The 15,890-nt window shown below is 40.3% G+C and overlaps 1 protein-coding gene across 1 annotated transcript in view; it reads left to right on the top strand.

Moving 5' to 3' along the window:
- The window catches only part of tjp2b (tight junction protein 2b (zona occludens 2)), a 69,274-nt gene that overhangs the window by 28,030 nt on the left and 25,354 nt on the right, over positions 1–15,890 (top strand). Inside the window, exons 2-5 of the mRNA XM_083900813.1 lie at positions 9,118–9,171; positions 11,241–11,365; positions 11,992–12,094; positions 14,836–15,343. Coding sequence (XP_083756939.1) covers positions 9,118–9,171; positions 11,241–11,365; positions 11,992–12,094; positions 14,836–15,343 — 790 coding nt within the window. The remainder of the gene's footprint in view (positions 1–9,117; positions 9,172–11,240; positions 11,366–11,991; positions 12,095–14,835; positions 15,344–15,890) is intronic.

The following is a 15,890-nucleotide window of genomic DNA, read 5'->3' as shown; positions in this document are numbered from 1 at the left end:
GATAAGACGCATCTCAACAGGGAGTTTATTCCAGAGCCTGGGAGCAGCAACAGCAAAGGCTCGATCACCCCAGTGTTTATATTATGACCTGGGCACTTCCAGCAACATTTGGTTGTTTGACCTCAGAGCTCTACCCGGATCATGAACAGTTAAAAGCTCAGATAAATAAGATGGGGCAAGATCATGAAGAGCTTTAAAAGCAAACATTAAACGTTTAAAATCGATTCTAAAAGAGACTGGAAGCCAATGGAGAGAGTGTAGAACAGGGGTGATGTGCTCTCTTCTATTAGTGTTGGTTAAAAGACGGGCAGCAGCGTTTTGAACAAGTTGAAGGCGACTGAGAAGTCTGGGAAATGCCAACATACAGTGCATTGCAGTAGTCTAATTTGGAACTGATTAGCGCATGTAAGGCTTTCTCAAGGTGGTGACGGCTTAAAAACGTTTTAACTTTGGCCAGCAGACGCAACTGGAAAGAACTAGTCCTGACAACGTTGCTTATTCAATCAATCAATCAATCAATCAATCAATCTTTATTTATATAGCCCACAGTTTACAAAACATAGTTTGTCTCACGGGACTTCACAGGGTTGGTAACATCCTCTGTCCTTAGACCTTCGACCAGGGTAAGGAAAAACTACCAGGGAATATTTATTTGTTTATCAAACCTCAGATGACTGTCAAAGGTCACTCCCAGATTCCTGATGTTCGGACTGAGTTTTGAGGACAAGGAGCCAAAGCCATCCATCACAGTATCCTCGAACACAAAACCACTCGTTTTCTCGTTGTTTAAATTAAGAACATTTTGGGCCAACCACTGCTTAATGTCAGCAAGACAGCTAGACAAGGAGGATTGTGCGCTGTTGCTGTTAGGCTTCACTGGCAGGTAGATTTGTAAATCATCTGCATAGCAATGAAAAGATAGGTTGTGCCTGGCTATAATTGACCCAAATGGCAACATATATAATGAAAAGAGGATGGGGCCAAGAATAGAACCTTGTGGGACTCCACAGGAGAGAGGAGCACTGGAAGAAGACAGATCACCAACCATAACGATGTGAACCACCTTAGTGCAGTGCCGTGGATGCCAACGTAATTATTTAAACGTGACAGGAGGACTGAGTGGTCCACTGTGTCAAAGGCTGCTGTGAGATCAAGTAGCACTAAGACAACAGGGCTCTTGGCATCCATAGACAACAGTGCAGACTCGGTACTGTGACGAGACCTAAAACCAGATTGAAATTTCTCCAGAATAGAGTTGTCTTCCAAAAAGGACTGTAATTGTATAAAAACAACTTTTTCTAAAACCTTGGAGAGAAAGGGCAAATGGGAAACAGGTCTAAAATTAGATAAAACTGAGTGGTCAAGATTAGGCTTTTTAAGAAGAGGCCTGACCACAGCCTGTTTAAAAGCAGCTGGGACAGTTCCTAATCTAAGGCAGGAGTTGATAAAAATCAGTAGACTGGGCCCCACAGTGTTAAAAGCCATTTGCAGTACTTTGGCAGGGACAATATCCAATGGGCAATTTGTAGGTTTCAAAAATTTCACTGTCACCGAGAGAGGAGAGAGAAACCACTTCAAACTGGTCTAACACAGCAGAATGGGTTGGGGAGGCAAGCAAATCCTTGTTAAAACTCATGGAGACACCTATACTGGTGTTTTTTCTGACAGAATCAACTTTGTCAACAAAGGAACAAAGAAAATTTTCACAGGCGGCAATAGAGACATCAGTCACAGCAGAAGTGCGTGGATTAACAGCAGCATTAATTGTGTCAAATAACACCTTGGGACAATGACTGCTGGCAGAAATAATATTAGAGAGGTACTGAGACTTTGCTTCTCGTACAGCCCTCTGATAGTCACTTAGACAGGTCCTTAACATTTCCAGAGACACATGCAGTTTGTCCTTCTTCCATCTGCGTTCTGCCTGCCTGCAATGCTGCCTGGCGGCCCGGGTGGTGTCATTCAACCAGGGATCTGTTCTTGGCTTGGCAGATTTTTGCCTAAGAGGGGCAACAGAGTCCAGAATTCGAGTGCAGGTAGAGTGGAAGATGGAAAGGAACTCGTTAGGGCAAAGAGGGGAAGCCAGACCGTTCGAGGTAAAAAACTGTGAGTCATTGAAGGCAGCAGTGAATTCAACAGCTGGAGGAGGAGGTGATGATGTGCCACCGATGGGATGGAGCAGGAGGTTTACCAATTTACCAAAGGAAATTCACCATAAAAAATTTTTATAATAATAATTTTTTAAAAATGTAGTCGACCAATCACAATTTTGGTCGAGCCAGAACGTGTTGCCTAATTAATCGACCAGTCGACTTGGACTTGGACAGCCCTAGTTATCACTCTGTTCAGACACACACACAGCGTTGCATAACGGCAACACTGACATTTTTTCATAGACACTGATGTCCCACCCCACAGACCAGACCATGACATGAGTGACAGCAGTGCTGAGTGCTTCACTCAGCTCTATGTGGCGAAAAAAGGGAAAGATGTTTAAAACTGCAGATCTTGCAAACCTGAACTTTGGCCTAGTCTAGGTTTCTCATGGAGATTCTTTCTGCATATTCACTGTGTTGAAACAGTTGCATATTTTTTGCACACTTTTGAGTAAGACAAAAACAGATGTTACAATTAACATTCATAAGAGTTCCAGGCCACTGATTCTGTGTTTCCATCATGGTATGGTTCGATTTGGTAAGGTATGGCACGCTTTGGAATGGTTCAGTTCAGGGTTAGGGCAAGGGCAAGGATTAGGGTTGGTATTGAGAGCAGTACCTTTATTTGGTAAGTGGGGTGAGGGCTACATAGTGCGATGTCACACTGGTGGTCAAGCTCCACCCTGACCATACCATCCCATTTAACTCAGGTACCCCATGCAAGAAGAATGGAATGGTTGTAGCCGGTTATTTTGGTACTATTCTGAATGGAAACGGCAAAAAAATATGTACTGTACTGCACCCAACCGAACCGTTTGAATCAGAGAACAATTCTAATGTCGGCCTAAGACTTTCTACTTTTTTGAAACCAAACAAGACCCTAATTTCCTGCACTCACTCTCTTCACTAGACTATTTGGTGCTTGTTTTTTGTGTGCTAAGTCAGTGATATACTTGATAATCGATTACATTGCAGAGAATTCATATCACAAACGTCTCGTTTGAATACAATGTACTCGCATTCCAGCGCAACAATACAAGAGGGAGGCTGCCTACAGTAAAATGTTGATGATGATAGATCAGCGTACGAGCTTACTCATACCGAGCCAAAACTTTTCACAAACATTAAGTTTCTTATCAAAAATTAGTTGTTGAGAATGCAGTTAACTTTTGTGGGAAGGTCATATTTAGGACAGAGGTTAATGTTGTGGTATATTTTTCATGGAGGAAAGATAGAACACAACACAACCTTTGTACTTTGCTACTCGAGCAGATCGGCAATAACCTGCTGGTCCACTGGAAACAAAGGGAGAACACAGTATACAGCACACACACACTCTCTCTCTCTCTCTCTCTCTCTCTCTCTCTCTCTCACACACACACACACACAGAGAGAAATCTGCAATGCTTTTTGTAATGTAATCACCCAGTAAGTTTATACTAGGTCTTAACAGCGTTTGAGGCACACACTGAACAAACTCTGAGTTCTTTTTAGCTGATTTAGGATCATTTGATGTGCTTAAAGTCAACTTTCTGAACAAAGCCACACATTTGTTTTTTTAATGTTTTTGTATGGATATTTTCACGTCTTGTGATGCAAAATTCTTTTATATTTCTTGCAATAAACAAATGCTGATGATTTTGCATGTGCCAACTTATGACAATTTTTTTAAATTATATTACAAGTGAATGAAATGACTTTGACCAAAATATCTTGCAAAAATAAGCCTGACGTATTCTGCTTCATCTGCGGTGAATACACAATTGTTCCTAACAGGAATCTAGTCACAAGTTTCATAAAGCGTGCTTACCGTGCTTATTTTGGTTTTAAACTTAGTGACCAGGATAAAGCTTGGGCTAAATGTAATCAATTTAGTCAGAAGATCGGATTTTCTAAATCAAATTAGCATAAAAACCTGACATGATTGAGAAAATGGATGTCGTTTTTGGATTCAGTGGTGCAAAATGGTCCTTATTCAGTTCAAAAGACCTAAACTTACAATTTTTTTTGTTTGTAATCCAATGTAATTTAACACAGATTTGAGCTGAAGGATTTTACTGACAGCAGTTTTTATGTCATAAATAAAACCAATCATTACCTGAGCAAATCATGAATAAGATGTAAAAGTCTAAATTTACTGGAAAATTATTAATGTTATGCACTTTTTTGTAACAATTCATATGTTTCCTCCTGTTTATAATATTTCATGTGGATCACAACAGTACGTTTTTTCTCATCATCTTTAAAAACTGAGGCCAGGTGATGACATGAAGAAATGCTGGTAACTTAACTGATCCTCAGTCAGGATGGTTTTAAAAAAAAATAGAAGAAAAAAGAAAAACAAAGAACATTGATACATGGAAAAACTCTGCTGTCTATATACAGTATATTTGCCGTTACCCTCTCAGAGTTAAGTTAATTAGAGGATTTGGATCAAACTAAGAATGTCTACTCTCAATATTTCCCTAAAGCTCCATAAAGCATAATGGCAAATATTGTTCAAATTTAAGAATGATTTTCTGTCACTATCAGAAGCATTAATAGTTTAAATATATAAAAAAATACACTTCACGGTATATTACATTTACGGCAATAGCTGCTTTATTATCCTTTTACAGAAAGGACAATGTACTTGTTTGAGGTACTGTATGGGTCGCATCATGTCAGTTGACCTCTGCTGCCTCCTACTGGCTTTATTCCATACTGCAATTTATGTTTATTTCCCAAGACTACCATCACAGCATTTGCTGTTATAGTATGTGCACCACACAATATTCTGCCATAATAGCAGATAATGGAAGTAAAGAAACTTGATTATTTAATTAAAGATTATTAGATTACATATACAATGTTTTCAAAGAAGAATTCTAATGCATTGATAACATAATGTAATTAAATGTGAGGTACCCATAGATTCCCACCCCCAAATTATCTGTCACCCAGGTCATGTCTCGTTGAATCAAGGGTCAGTTGACTTGTTTATTTACTTAAATATGTTTAACCTTTTCAAAGAGATGTTGAAATTGCCTTATGAATGAAAAATTTGTGTCCAGTTGATTTTAAGTGAAGTTTATTGGCAAAAGCTGATTTTTATTCTTTGGAGAGAGAGAATCTAGTTGTGGAGAGAGTCCTCACAGTTGTGATATAACAAATGGTTGTCGGTGTGTGTTTGAGAGAGATATAGAGGGAGAGACGGGGGATAGTGTTTGAAGAGAGGACAGTTCTCTGTTGGGCAGCTCTCAAGCCTCTCTCTCTCTCCCGTTGAACCTGACCCAGACTCACCTGGTCATGTCATCTGGCCTCCGCAGGAAGTGGATGAGTGCTGTACAAGCGCTTAGGACTCTGCGCGGGACAGGAGCAGGAGGAAGTGCAGCAGGGGCTGTGAGTCTGCTGTTATTTTTAGTCCCCCCCCAGGGCGAAGCTAATCCGCCACTGCATAGGCTTATCCAGATTGGAGGTAAAATGCCGAGGCAGGGAGGTTAAGCGCTCGTGTCTGTGGATGAAAAGTAGCCAGTGTGTGATCCAGAGGATGCTGGACCTGGGTTTTAGTTGCCGGGGCTGTGGAAGCGTGGCTGTTCCATTCACAGGAGGAGGTGTGAGGAAGCTCCTCGGCTAAAACATGAGTCTCGAATGGCTGCCAACTGGCTGCTGCACTGGCTACCCCAGCTGGCATCAGGCTGAGACCGGTGCCTCAGACGGACGTAGGGAAGGTGGAGGCAACGGCAACTCTGGGGGAGCCAGGATCCAGCTGAGGGGGTTGGACACTGAACATCTGAAAGGCAGCCTAGTGGTCCTGTATGCACCTGCTGGCAACACCTGTCTGCTCAGATTGGTGATGTGCATGGATGGATGGATGGATAGATGGGATAGAGCAGTAGGGCTGCAACTAATGATTGTTTTCATCATCAATGCATTTCCTCAACTATTTGATAAATTGTTTGGTCCATAAAATGCCCTAAAAAGCAGTACTGATGTGCTATGTTGTATACCCTCAGGGTCTCTGCTGCTTTTTCAGTCTAATATTATTAGACTATAATAAAACTATTCTATAAATCTGAATCTATGTTACTTTGATAGAAACAAACAATCCATGTATGTGGCTTGAAAGAGTTTGAGATGGTGATAATGTCTTCAAGACATTTTCCGTGATGGAATTGGTGATCCTGAGAAATGTCTTTAATTTAAATCTGGGAAAGAATCATTAATTAAGTAGCTGTTTCACTAAAAATACTGTGGTTTCAACAAAATGTCAGTCTTTAAAATAGACGTTTCATTGTGACACATTTTTGACTTTCTCATTCATTCTTAGGCTTCTTGCTGTGAATATTTAGTTTTCCTGATCTCTTCATCGCAGAAGTGTATTTTTCTGTAGTTTTGACCCTTAATTAAAGCCAATTGCTCTATATACTAGTAACTAAATGTTGTAATGGTATGGTAGTGCAGCATAGAACACACTTATTTGGCCAACTGTGTGAAATCACAGATTTTCTCTATGGAGTTTGGTTCAGGAGAGCGAGGGCTTTACAAAGCAACTAGTGCTGTCAAACGTTAACACGTTAACAGTGTTAAACGCATGACGCATTTCCATGACAACTGACTGGAAAAAGACACGCGTGAGGTCGCGTTTGCATGACTCCGGATTGTTAAAATGAGTCTCTAAAGTAACGCTTAACTTTAAAAACAGATACAACACATACGCAGTACACAGGTAAGCTGGTTATTTGTAGCGCTGCTCTTTTCCTTTAATAATCAGACCACTCCAGTTCCACTGTAGGTGTGCTAACGGTGCTAAAGGAGCTAATGCAGCTTACAGATCTAACTGGTAAACTTGTAAACTCCTGGAATCGTAAACATGAGCTCCCACGCGTCTTTTTCCGGTCAGTCGTCATGGAAACGTGGCATGCGTTAACGTACATCTCAAACAATGAGATAAAGTGGCAAACTCTTGCATAAGATGCACTGTATATTTTCTTTTGTGAATCTTTTTTTTGACATTTTCAGTTAAATATTAACCTCATTTTTTAATGCGGTAGTGACTATTTTGAAAATGGCTGGTCAGCAACCCCTGACTGCACATACAATACCTGTTTTTCTAGAAGCCCTGTTATCTTTTCGGGCTGCAATGACTATGAATTAAATAAAATTGTCATTTCAAAATTAATCCTCAAATAATTTTTGTAATGGATTCATCTGTTTAAATCCGTTTTTTGAAATAGCTTGAAATGGCTAGCACAAATGTGTGAACAGCTTCTGAAATTCGACTGATATCCTTACCGTTATATTCTTAAATGTGTGATATCATTATCAGACACAAGAAAGTGGTACGGTGCCTTCAATAATTTACATGTAATTCATATGTGTTTCCTGATACCTTATGATGCAGAATGTTGCGTATCACACCTTTTTAAGGTGCGGCATTGATGGAAATACCAGTACCTTCTCTGAACTTGTGGATAACTTGTGCTTGTGTCTGTTTAGAAATCCACCCCCTGCTGCTAGGGGTAGGTAAAAATATTGATTTGGCGATATATCGTGGTCCAACCTCGAAGTTACCTGACTGAAGAAGTGGGAGCTTACAGCGGAATAATGGTGGAGAAAGCTACATTAAGAGATGCTCCATCCATGTCAATTCATAGACTTTATGCACTTTGTTCTCTATGTTGTGAATAAATAGAGAAATCCTTCACTTTTAACCTTTTCACAGACTTTTTGTTTTCTTCGGTTGGACAGATATTGTGACGTATCGTTATATGATTGTCTTGCAATATTTTGATTATCGCAGAATTGTTGTATCGTGATGTTATTGTTGGACCATGTATTGTGTATTATTCCCACCCCTACTTGCTGCATTACTTGCTGCATGGCTGACACTCAGGAGCTTTGTTATGATGCTTGATTACTTTCTGCTAACCCAATGTTCACAACAATCCGCAGCCTCCACATGTTTAATTAAAAGCACTTCATGCTCTTCTTTGGAACAAGATCAGGCAGAGTAAGGGCAACGCCAAAAAAACACACATTTTCTTTGCCTCCTTTCCTCCCTTCTGTCATCTGCTGTTGCCTCTCATTCACGACTCTTGTTAGAAACAGTTGAAGTTGAACAGAGCTGCCTGACTCAATCAGTGCCATTAGTGCTCAACAGTGTGTGTGTGTGTGTGTGTGTAGGTGTAAAAAAAAGAGCGGTGAGGGAGAAAGGGATGTGGACTGTGGTCTGCTAGAATAGTTGTCCAATTAAAATTACACACCAGGAAGCACCGAGATGGACAGGACAGCTTGCAGGCTTTGGGGTTTCGATATCTTTCAGCCCCCAGGGAACTGTGTGTTCCCACTGCACACAGATTTATCTAATGTGTTTCTGTGCCTGTGTTTGTGGCATGAACAGTAACCAGAAGCCCTCATGGAGACTAAAACCTGGTCCTCATGAGGCAGAACTGCAATTATGAGGAAGTTCAGGGCTAAGATTTTGAATTGGAAGTCAATGAGATTCCTCAAATCTCTTTGAAAAACCACCATTGCTCCCCAGCGACTGTTCAGGATGCTACAGGGATAAACAAAGGATATGTTATAGGATATGCATTGTTCCCAATTTTTCTTTTGAATATGTGTAAAATGTAAATTAGTCAAAAATAGAAAAGTTCCAAACTAACTGCACTCCTTTTGAATTTTAATTTGAAAATAATAATCTGTTCAAACATTTAGTGCAGTTGTACTAGTAGTGTTGCTGTAAAACATGAAAATGTCATGTTTTTAATCTTTCAGCGATTGTCTTAAATCATGTTTTGTGTATAAAAAATAATAGAGTTGTGATCCCCAATATGAAACTCAACAGTCAACTATTTCCCCAGCAGTCCTGCCTACTGCAGCTTTAATAAAGTGTTTTAATGTGTGATTTGACAAGATGAGCACTGTAGCAGTTGAAAAATCAGTTCACTGACCCTGTTTCGTCTGTGTTTCCCTACAGAGCTCAGGAGGGGAGGAGCTGGTCTGGGAGCAGTATACAGTCACTCTACAGCGGGTGAGTTTTCTCACTGTTATGCTGGTAAAAACACAAATGGTCAACGCTGGTGGTTGAATTCCTTTGAATTGTTTTAAGCACCCAGAAATTATGAAAAGTTGTTTTGCCTAAATAGATGTTATAGTATAATCTACAGGAAATACTTATGGTTATTAGAAAACAATAACATATAACAAAGAGTAATAATAACAGGTGACCATGTGAAATTTTTCCTCATAGATCACCATAATTATTGGCACATTTTAGTTTCAGTGATATTTTCAGACACAGGTCACTTGACCAAATAAACTCTGCTTAACTTAATCATATTAAGAAACTGTTTTCCGCTTCATCTCTGACTGGAAACAGAAACTGCTCACCCTCCCACACCAAAGTCATCAGTTGTTTTTTTTTGCGACGTGACTCACTTGGTAATCTTGTGTCAAATGAGGCACAAAATCAACAATTTCTAACACAGAAGTCACAAACTACCAGTAGTAATGTAGCAGTTGCATTATCTGTAATCATCATCATCCTTTATGCGCTTAATAATGTTTCCATTGGGCCTTTTAACGTTAATCTTTTATTAAAATTATGCTTTTCCACCTCCCTTAAATGTAAAAACTTTTACAAGATATATATATTTTTTTTTTTTTTTAATGTGCAAATCAAAAATTAGCCTACTGAATAGAAAAAGTGACTATCCTCTCTGCTTGGTCAGATTTCTGTGATGCAAATAAGCATTGTTTTAAAAATAGAAATGCCCTGACCCCAGCTAACCCCGCCCTGGGCTTGCTCTCATCGCTCTTCTCCCGCCAGTCAACTTGACTGTACAGGAAAAGCACAAACGAGCAGCAAATCAAGCACCACTGCTCAGATTCAGATGATCTGCAGCCCTGTCTGTTAGAAGAGGTGTGGACACACATTATTTAAATTAACGTCATAGAAAAGCTTTTCAAACTGGATTGAAGTTTTTTTTTACTGTATTATTTATTATGATGCTAATTTCCTGAGCATTTTAGAAGGAAATATGGAAATAAATAAAAATTAGCCAAATATGAGTTGAAAATAAGCCAAATAATCTACTAGAACAATGACATTTCACTAATGTTCTTGAAACTAAGCTTGATACAAGTGCTTCAGCATTCATGGTGACAAAAGATCTGGTAAATTCTGAGAGATCCAATCACTCAAGTGCAAGTGGCATTTTCTACAATTGTTTGACCTGTCATTAAAGGGATATTTCAAAGATTTTGTCTAAAGCAGTGACTAGGTTGGGACCCACAGATGAGTTGCGGGTGATGTTTCTTGGGTCCCCAAACACATTTTCTCAACTAGTTAGTCAAGGTTTATGTTTATATGTTGTAAATAGTGCTGTGCATGTTAACGGCGTCAACGTTAACGCATGCCGCATTTCCGACGACTGACGGGAAAAAGACCTGCATGACGTCATGACTCCCTATTGTTAAAATGAGTCTCTAAACTAAAGAGTTTTAGCTAATTCTCCAAACATCTCTTGAAAATTATTCAAATTCAAAATTATAGTATTTGGTTCTGGATAGTAGTTGCTGCATTATGCACAAATTTGCTCTGGTCACAACTGATGATTTGGATCACTGGTGATAAGGTAACAAATACACACACATGTCTCAGTCAGCACTGACGGCTCTTCCATTAGCCATTTTATTTCGCTGTTGGACAGCTTTGTCTGACTGGAAACTAAAGTTTGTAAACTGCCCATTCTCCTGTGCCAAAGTCCGTAGAGAAAATCTGTCAGGAATTGCTGGTCCAACACTGCCTTGTCTGGTAAATTTTTGTTATTCAGGTAAATCTGTGGTTTATAATAGATTTTTATCTATGTGTGTTTATAAAGGGACACAAACTAAAGCTTCCAGGTGGAAAAAGCCTGCTTAAAGTCGAGAAAAACATTCTCAAGATTAATTAGCCTTATATTTTATTAGCCGTGTTCTCAGTGAGGATGAGCCTCTGTGTCTCATGCTGCTAACTGGAGATAACGGAGAAGCCTGTAAAGTTTTTATTTTTATTTTCTCTTCTTCTACTGTATTTTCTTATGGGCTTTTCTTCTGCAGGACTCTAAGATGGGTTTCGGTATTGCTGTGTCAGGTGGCCGTGACAACCCTAACGTGGAGAACGGTGAGACATCAATTATCGTGTCAGATGTGCTAAAGGGAGGCCCAGCTGATGGATTGCTCTTGTAAGTGTGCGCCCACAGTCATCCTCCGAACAAAACAGTTTTTCCTGTGTCAAATCCTCCACCGCTGTCAGCCTCAGTACTGTAACTTTTACTGCAACACTGATACCAGATGTGTACCCGTGTGACATTTGTGAAAGCAGCTCACCATCACCGTGCTCTAAACAGCTTTCCCCACATAATCCAAGTCTTTTTAAGTCAACTAATTGGATTGACGGTCCAAAGTACAATACTCAGTTTATTATCCCAGAGATTATCTCCACCTTTTTTCGAACAAACCAGAGCTTACTGGTGAATATGATTTTAATAGTTCATATTGGTGCCAGGAAGTAAGCCCAAAACATTTATTTTTCTTTTAAATCTGTTGACATTGATAATTATCTTCACGGCATGACTTCATATAGATAATAAATAACCCAGTTGTATGGATAGAAAAAAACACACATTTGAAGTAAAACATACTGTGCTTTAAGTGTGTTTGTACAATGCATAAACGTTCAACTACCATACTGTTGATTGTGTTTTTGCTATAGTACCCATTGCTTGTTGCATTGCTCAACCCTAATTTCTATCATTATCTTGTATCATTTTTCTCATTTTCATGTTGATGTTGTTGTTTTTTCGTCCAGTGAGAATGATCGTGTCATTCAGGTCAATTCCATCTCCATGGACAGCGTGCCTCATTCCTTTGCTGTGCAGTCTCTCCGTAAATGTGGCAAAGTGGCCAAAATAGTGAGTATTATCAACACACAAGTTATGACGGGGGCAGACTCCAACACAAACTATGTAACATCATTGTACAGAGCATGGAGAAATGCTCTGTAATGCAATACTATCAGACCTGACTGAGGGAGTGTTTGTGTGTATACAGCTACAGCACAGGGCGGGTGGGGACAAGAATTATTCATCCCATCAAACTGCTGAAAGATCGTGTTTTTTGCGCAGCAGAATTCACAATTTTTCATGGGAATTTCATAGCACTAGGGTGTCATGTCATTGTTTCTCTGTCACAACATAAAAAATAACTTCCTGTGTGCGGCAGCCATGAAATGTAAACATGACAGCACCCATACATTTAGCAAATGTTATTGTTTTTATTGAGGCTTTATCTATAACCACAATTATCAGTAGGATTTACATCATATATTAAAAAGTGCATGTGGTTTTCTGATTTGCTCACTGAAGCCAACCTGTAAGTAGCAATATATTGAATAGCCACCAGGGGCAACTCCACTGGTGCCAAAAAGAAGTCTATTTGAATGGAAGGCTATAGGAAAATTATGCTTTTATTTCTCACTTGATTATAACATCAGTAAACATTTCCATGAGAAGGTTTTTGTCTCAATCGCTACGTTCAGGTCTTTTTTTGAACACAACTTGATGTCGATTTGCGCGTTTCCTGCTCGGCTCTGCACAGCACGGTTAAGTTGCATTTCTACATGCATAGTATCTGATACCAGGTACTTATTTTAGTACCTGCTCTACCAGCGATACTATGCGTGACGTTGCCAGACTGCTGGCTTCTGATTGGTCAGCGTGCCGTCACAGAAAGAAACATCCGACACAAGAATCAAGCCGAAACAATGACGAACTGTAGATCAGTTAAAAAGACTTAACCATCCTTAACCTCTACTTCACGGTTGCCCCCGGGATCGGGGGCATCGTCAGACGCAGCGACAAAAGCGTCATAAAACCATATCTAACTTTAACAAACACAGACATGCTGCATACCCACAGAAAGGTCAACAACTCAGCTAAAAGCTCATATAAATCATTCTTATGTTCACGAAACACAGTTAAAACACCGATTGATCAAACAGTAGGAGCGGAAAAAAACCGTCACAGCGCACACAATGAAAAGCAGCACTGGAGCGCCAGCTTGATTATGTAAACAAAAAAACACGTGTGGGCTGGACAGCGGAGAATCTACAGATTCCAGCTGTACCATTTTTATCACTCTACGACCAAGATTCACGGATCCAGCCCCAAAATAAGAGCAAAACAACAACTGACTTTCAAGAAATACAACCAGAAATATTGTCTTACCTTTTCTGTTTATCAAAACAAGTTATTTCCACCGGAACAAAACCGCTTCTAATGAAGAACTACACTTCCCAGCATGCTTTGGGGACAAATCCCGGTCTGATTGACCATTAAAGAGCGACATTAGATCGTTCTGATTAGAGAAGGGCGAATGTCCGCCCAAATGCGTCATATGCATTTATGTCCTTTTAACTCGCTAATGAAGTGGTTGATGCGCATTTTGGGGACCGGGATCTGATTTTACCGGTTTAGAGGTTTAAAACGAGCTGTCAATCACCCTAATTGACTAAGGTAAGCCAGAGCTATGGCGCTGCGTAACTGAAGACGCTGCAGACTCACAGAGTTGTTATTACGCACCGCACAGGGAGCATCGATTTATGGCGAGTTATTAAACTTTTTTTTTATTTTTTTTCAAAACAAGTTCTTTTTAGACCAATATTGACATATAAATAAAATTAAATTGGTTTTTAATAATTTGGTACCTAAGAAATCTCAAATATGGCACAGATGGTGCCAAGCTGAGCCAAAAGTGAGAACGCCCAGACATCTTTGCTTTATTTCAGCAGCATCAGACTTTGCACAGCTCATGTCCACATGTTGTTACATGACCTCCATGTGTTTTTAAGCTCCTACTGCATATTTTAAAGGTGATATTTCTTTTAAAATGCAATATTTCTTTAGGCGAGAGAAAAAAAAATCCTTCAGTTATGCTGTGTTCCATGTACATTTACTCTGACACAGTGGCATCTACAGTGAAACTTACACCTCTGGTGGAATCTCTGGAAGTGTTATCTTTATTTTGATACCAAGATAATCCACATAGAGCTTGTAACTGCAGAGGTTTACTCTATTTGGTTTGGGCATGTCATTTTCGAGCAGGGACTCCAAAAAGAGGGTCAGGGAAGAAGAGGTTAAAACATCTCCAACAATTACCAGGGCAATGTTTAAAATCTCAATATTTAACAGAGGAGTTTGGCGTATTTAGCGAGCGGTGAGCGGCATCACAATGCCGCTGTATTTCAGTCCAGACGGAGTCTGTGCTCCGGTCAGGGAGAAAGTACTGAACAAATAGTTTTAATGAACTGATTCTAATGATTCAGTTACACTGAAAACAACTGCTTTACAAGTCACTAGTCACTCATTTGTGTGTCGGGTGTAAAGTCACAGCAGTTTCATCCAGCCGTGCAGTGATGATTCCACCCATGTTGAGTAGGTACTATTTTTGTCGTGGAAAAGTTACAGTAACAGTCTATATGTTGACAGGCAGGTAACAGAGCCCCAGGTTTAAAAGACAATACAAAAAAGACTGGGAAAAATTCCACCGGCTCTGAGTTTAAACCCCCGATTAAATGAAAACAGTTCAATAAATAGATAAAACTCTTCTGACAATTTTAATTAAGGTCTTTTTTTTATATTTCTTTCTCCATCAGACAGTGAAGAGACCTCGTAGGGTGTCAGTTCACATGAAGCAGCCCCCCTCCCCAAGTGGAGACAGTCGGGAATATACTCCCTCCAGCCACTACTACGATGCTGACAATGACAACAGCTGGTACCACGACGAAGGCCGGGATCACGCCTCTGACAGCAAAGGTAACCTAGAGCCTGAGTACAGGGGTGGGCAGGACTACAACCAGAGAGGGCGGAGCCACGGGAGGAACCAGGAGCGAACCTCCAGCCTGGACAGACCCAGGAGGGAGACCAGCCGGGAACGAACCTTGGACATCAGCACTGAGCGCCAGCGGTACCACAGCCGAGAGCGGAGCCCTGGGGACAGCTATCGCCTAGAGGACAAGTATGAACGAGGGGGAGGAAAAGTAGGGAAGTACAGGAGCAGAGACCACCTTAATGACAACCCTCCATCTCCAGAACCTTCCAGAGAGCTGGAGCCACTAGAAAAACCTGTCAACGTCCTGCTGGTGAAGAACAAACCCAGTGAAGGTAAAACACACAAGCTTCCACCTGTGGCTGCAGCTTAACTGTTATTTAACTGTTATTCATAGGGATGCAATAATATTCGGTATTTTACCGAACCGTTCAGTACACCCTGTTCGGTTCAATACGCAACGACAAACAACGGTATTTCGGTACGTTTCAGCCCGTCAAAACGTATTAAAATACACAATGTTGCGTGATTAGATCCACTCAGGAGCAGAGACATGAACACAGCACTGCGCACTGAGTGCAGAGCAGCTCTGCTCATGCTGCCTTCACAACCAAAGAATTGGGCATAGTAATTATTTTATTTTTGCAAGGACTGACAAATATGGTTAAATTAGAATTGTTTTGTTCTTAGACTTTAACAGGAGTCGCCGTCTCTCTGCACCTATGGTGGTGAGGACCGATGTAGTATGTTGTATGGAGGCCCTGAGGTGCAAAACACAAACACAAAACAAAAAACACAAATCAAAAAACACTAACTCAAAAGCACAAAGCGCAAAAACATTAACTCAAAACGGAAAAGGTAGGTATCTGCAATTGACCAGGG

The sequence above is a fragment of the Microchirus variegatus genome, assembly GCF_963457635.1.
Source record: "Microchirus variegatus genome assembly, chromosome: 14".
Lineage (NCBI taxonomy): Eukaryota > Metazoa > Chordata > Actinopteri > Pleuronectiformes > Soleidae > Microchirus > Microchirus variegatus.
This window is presented reverse-complemented; position numbering and strand designations above follow the sequence as displayed.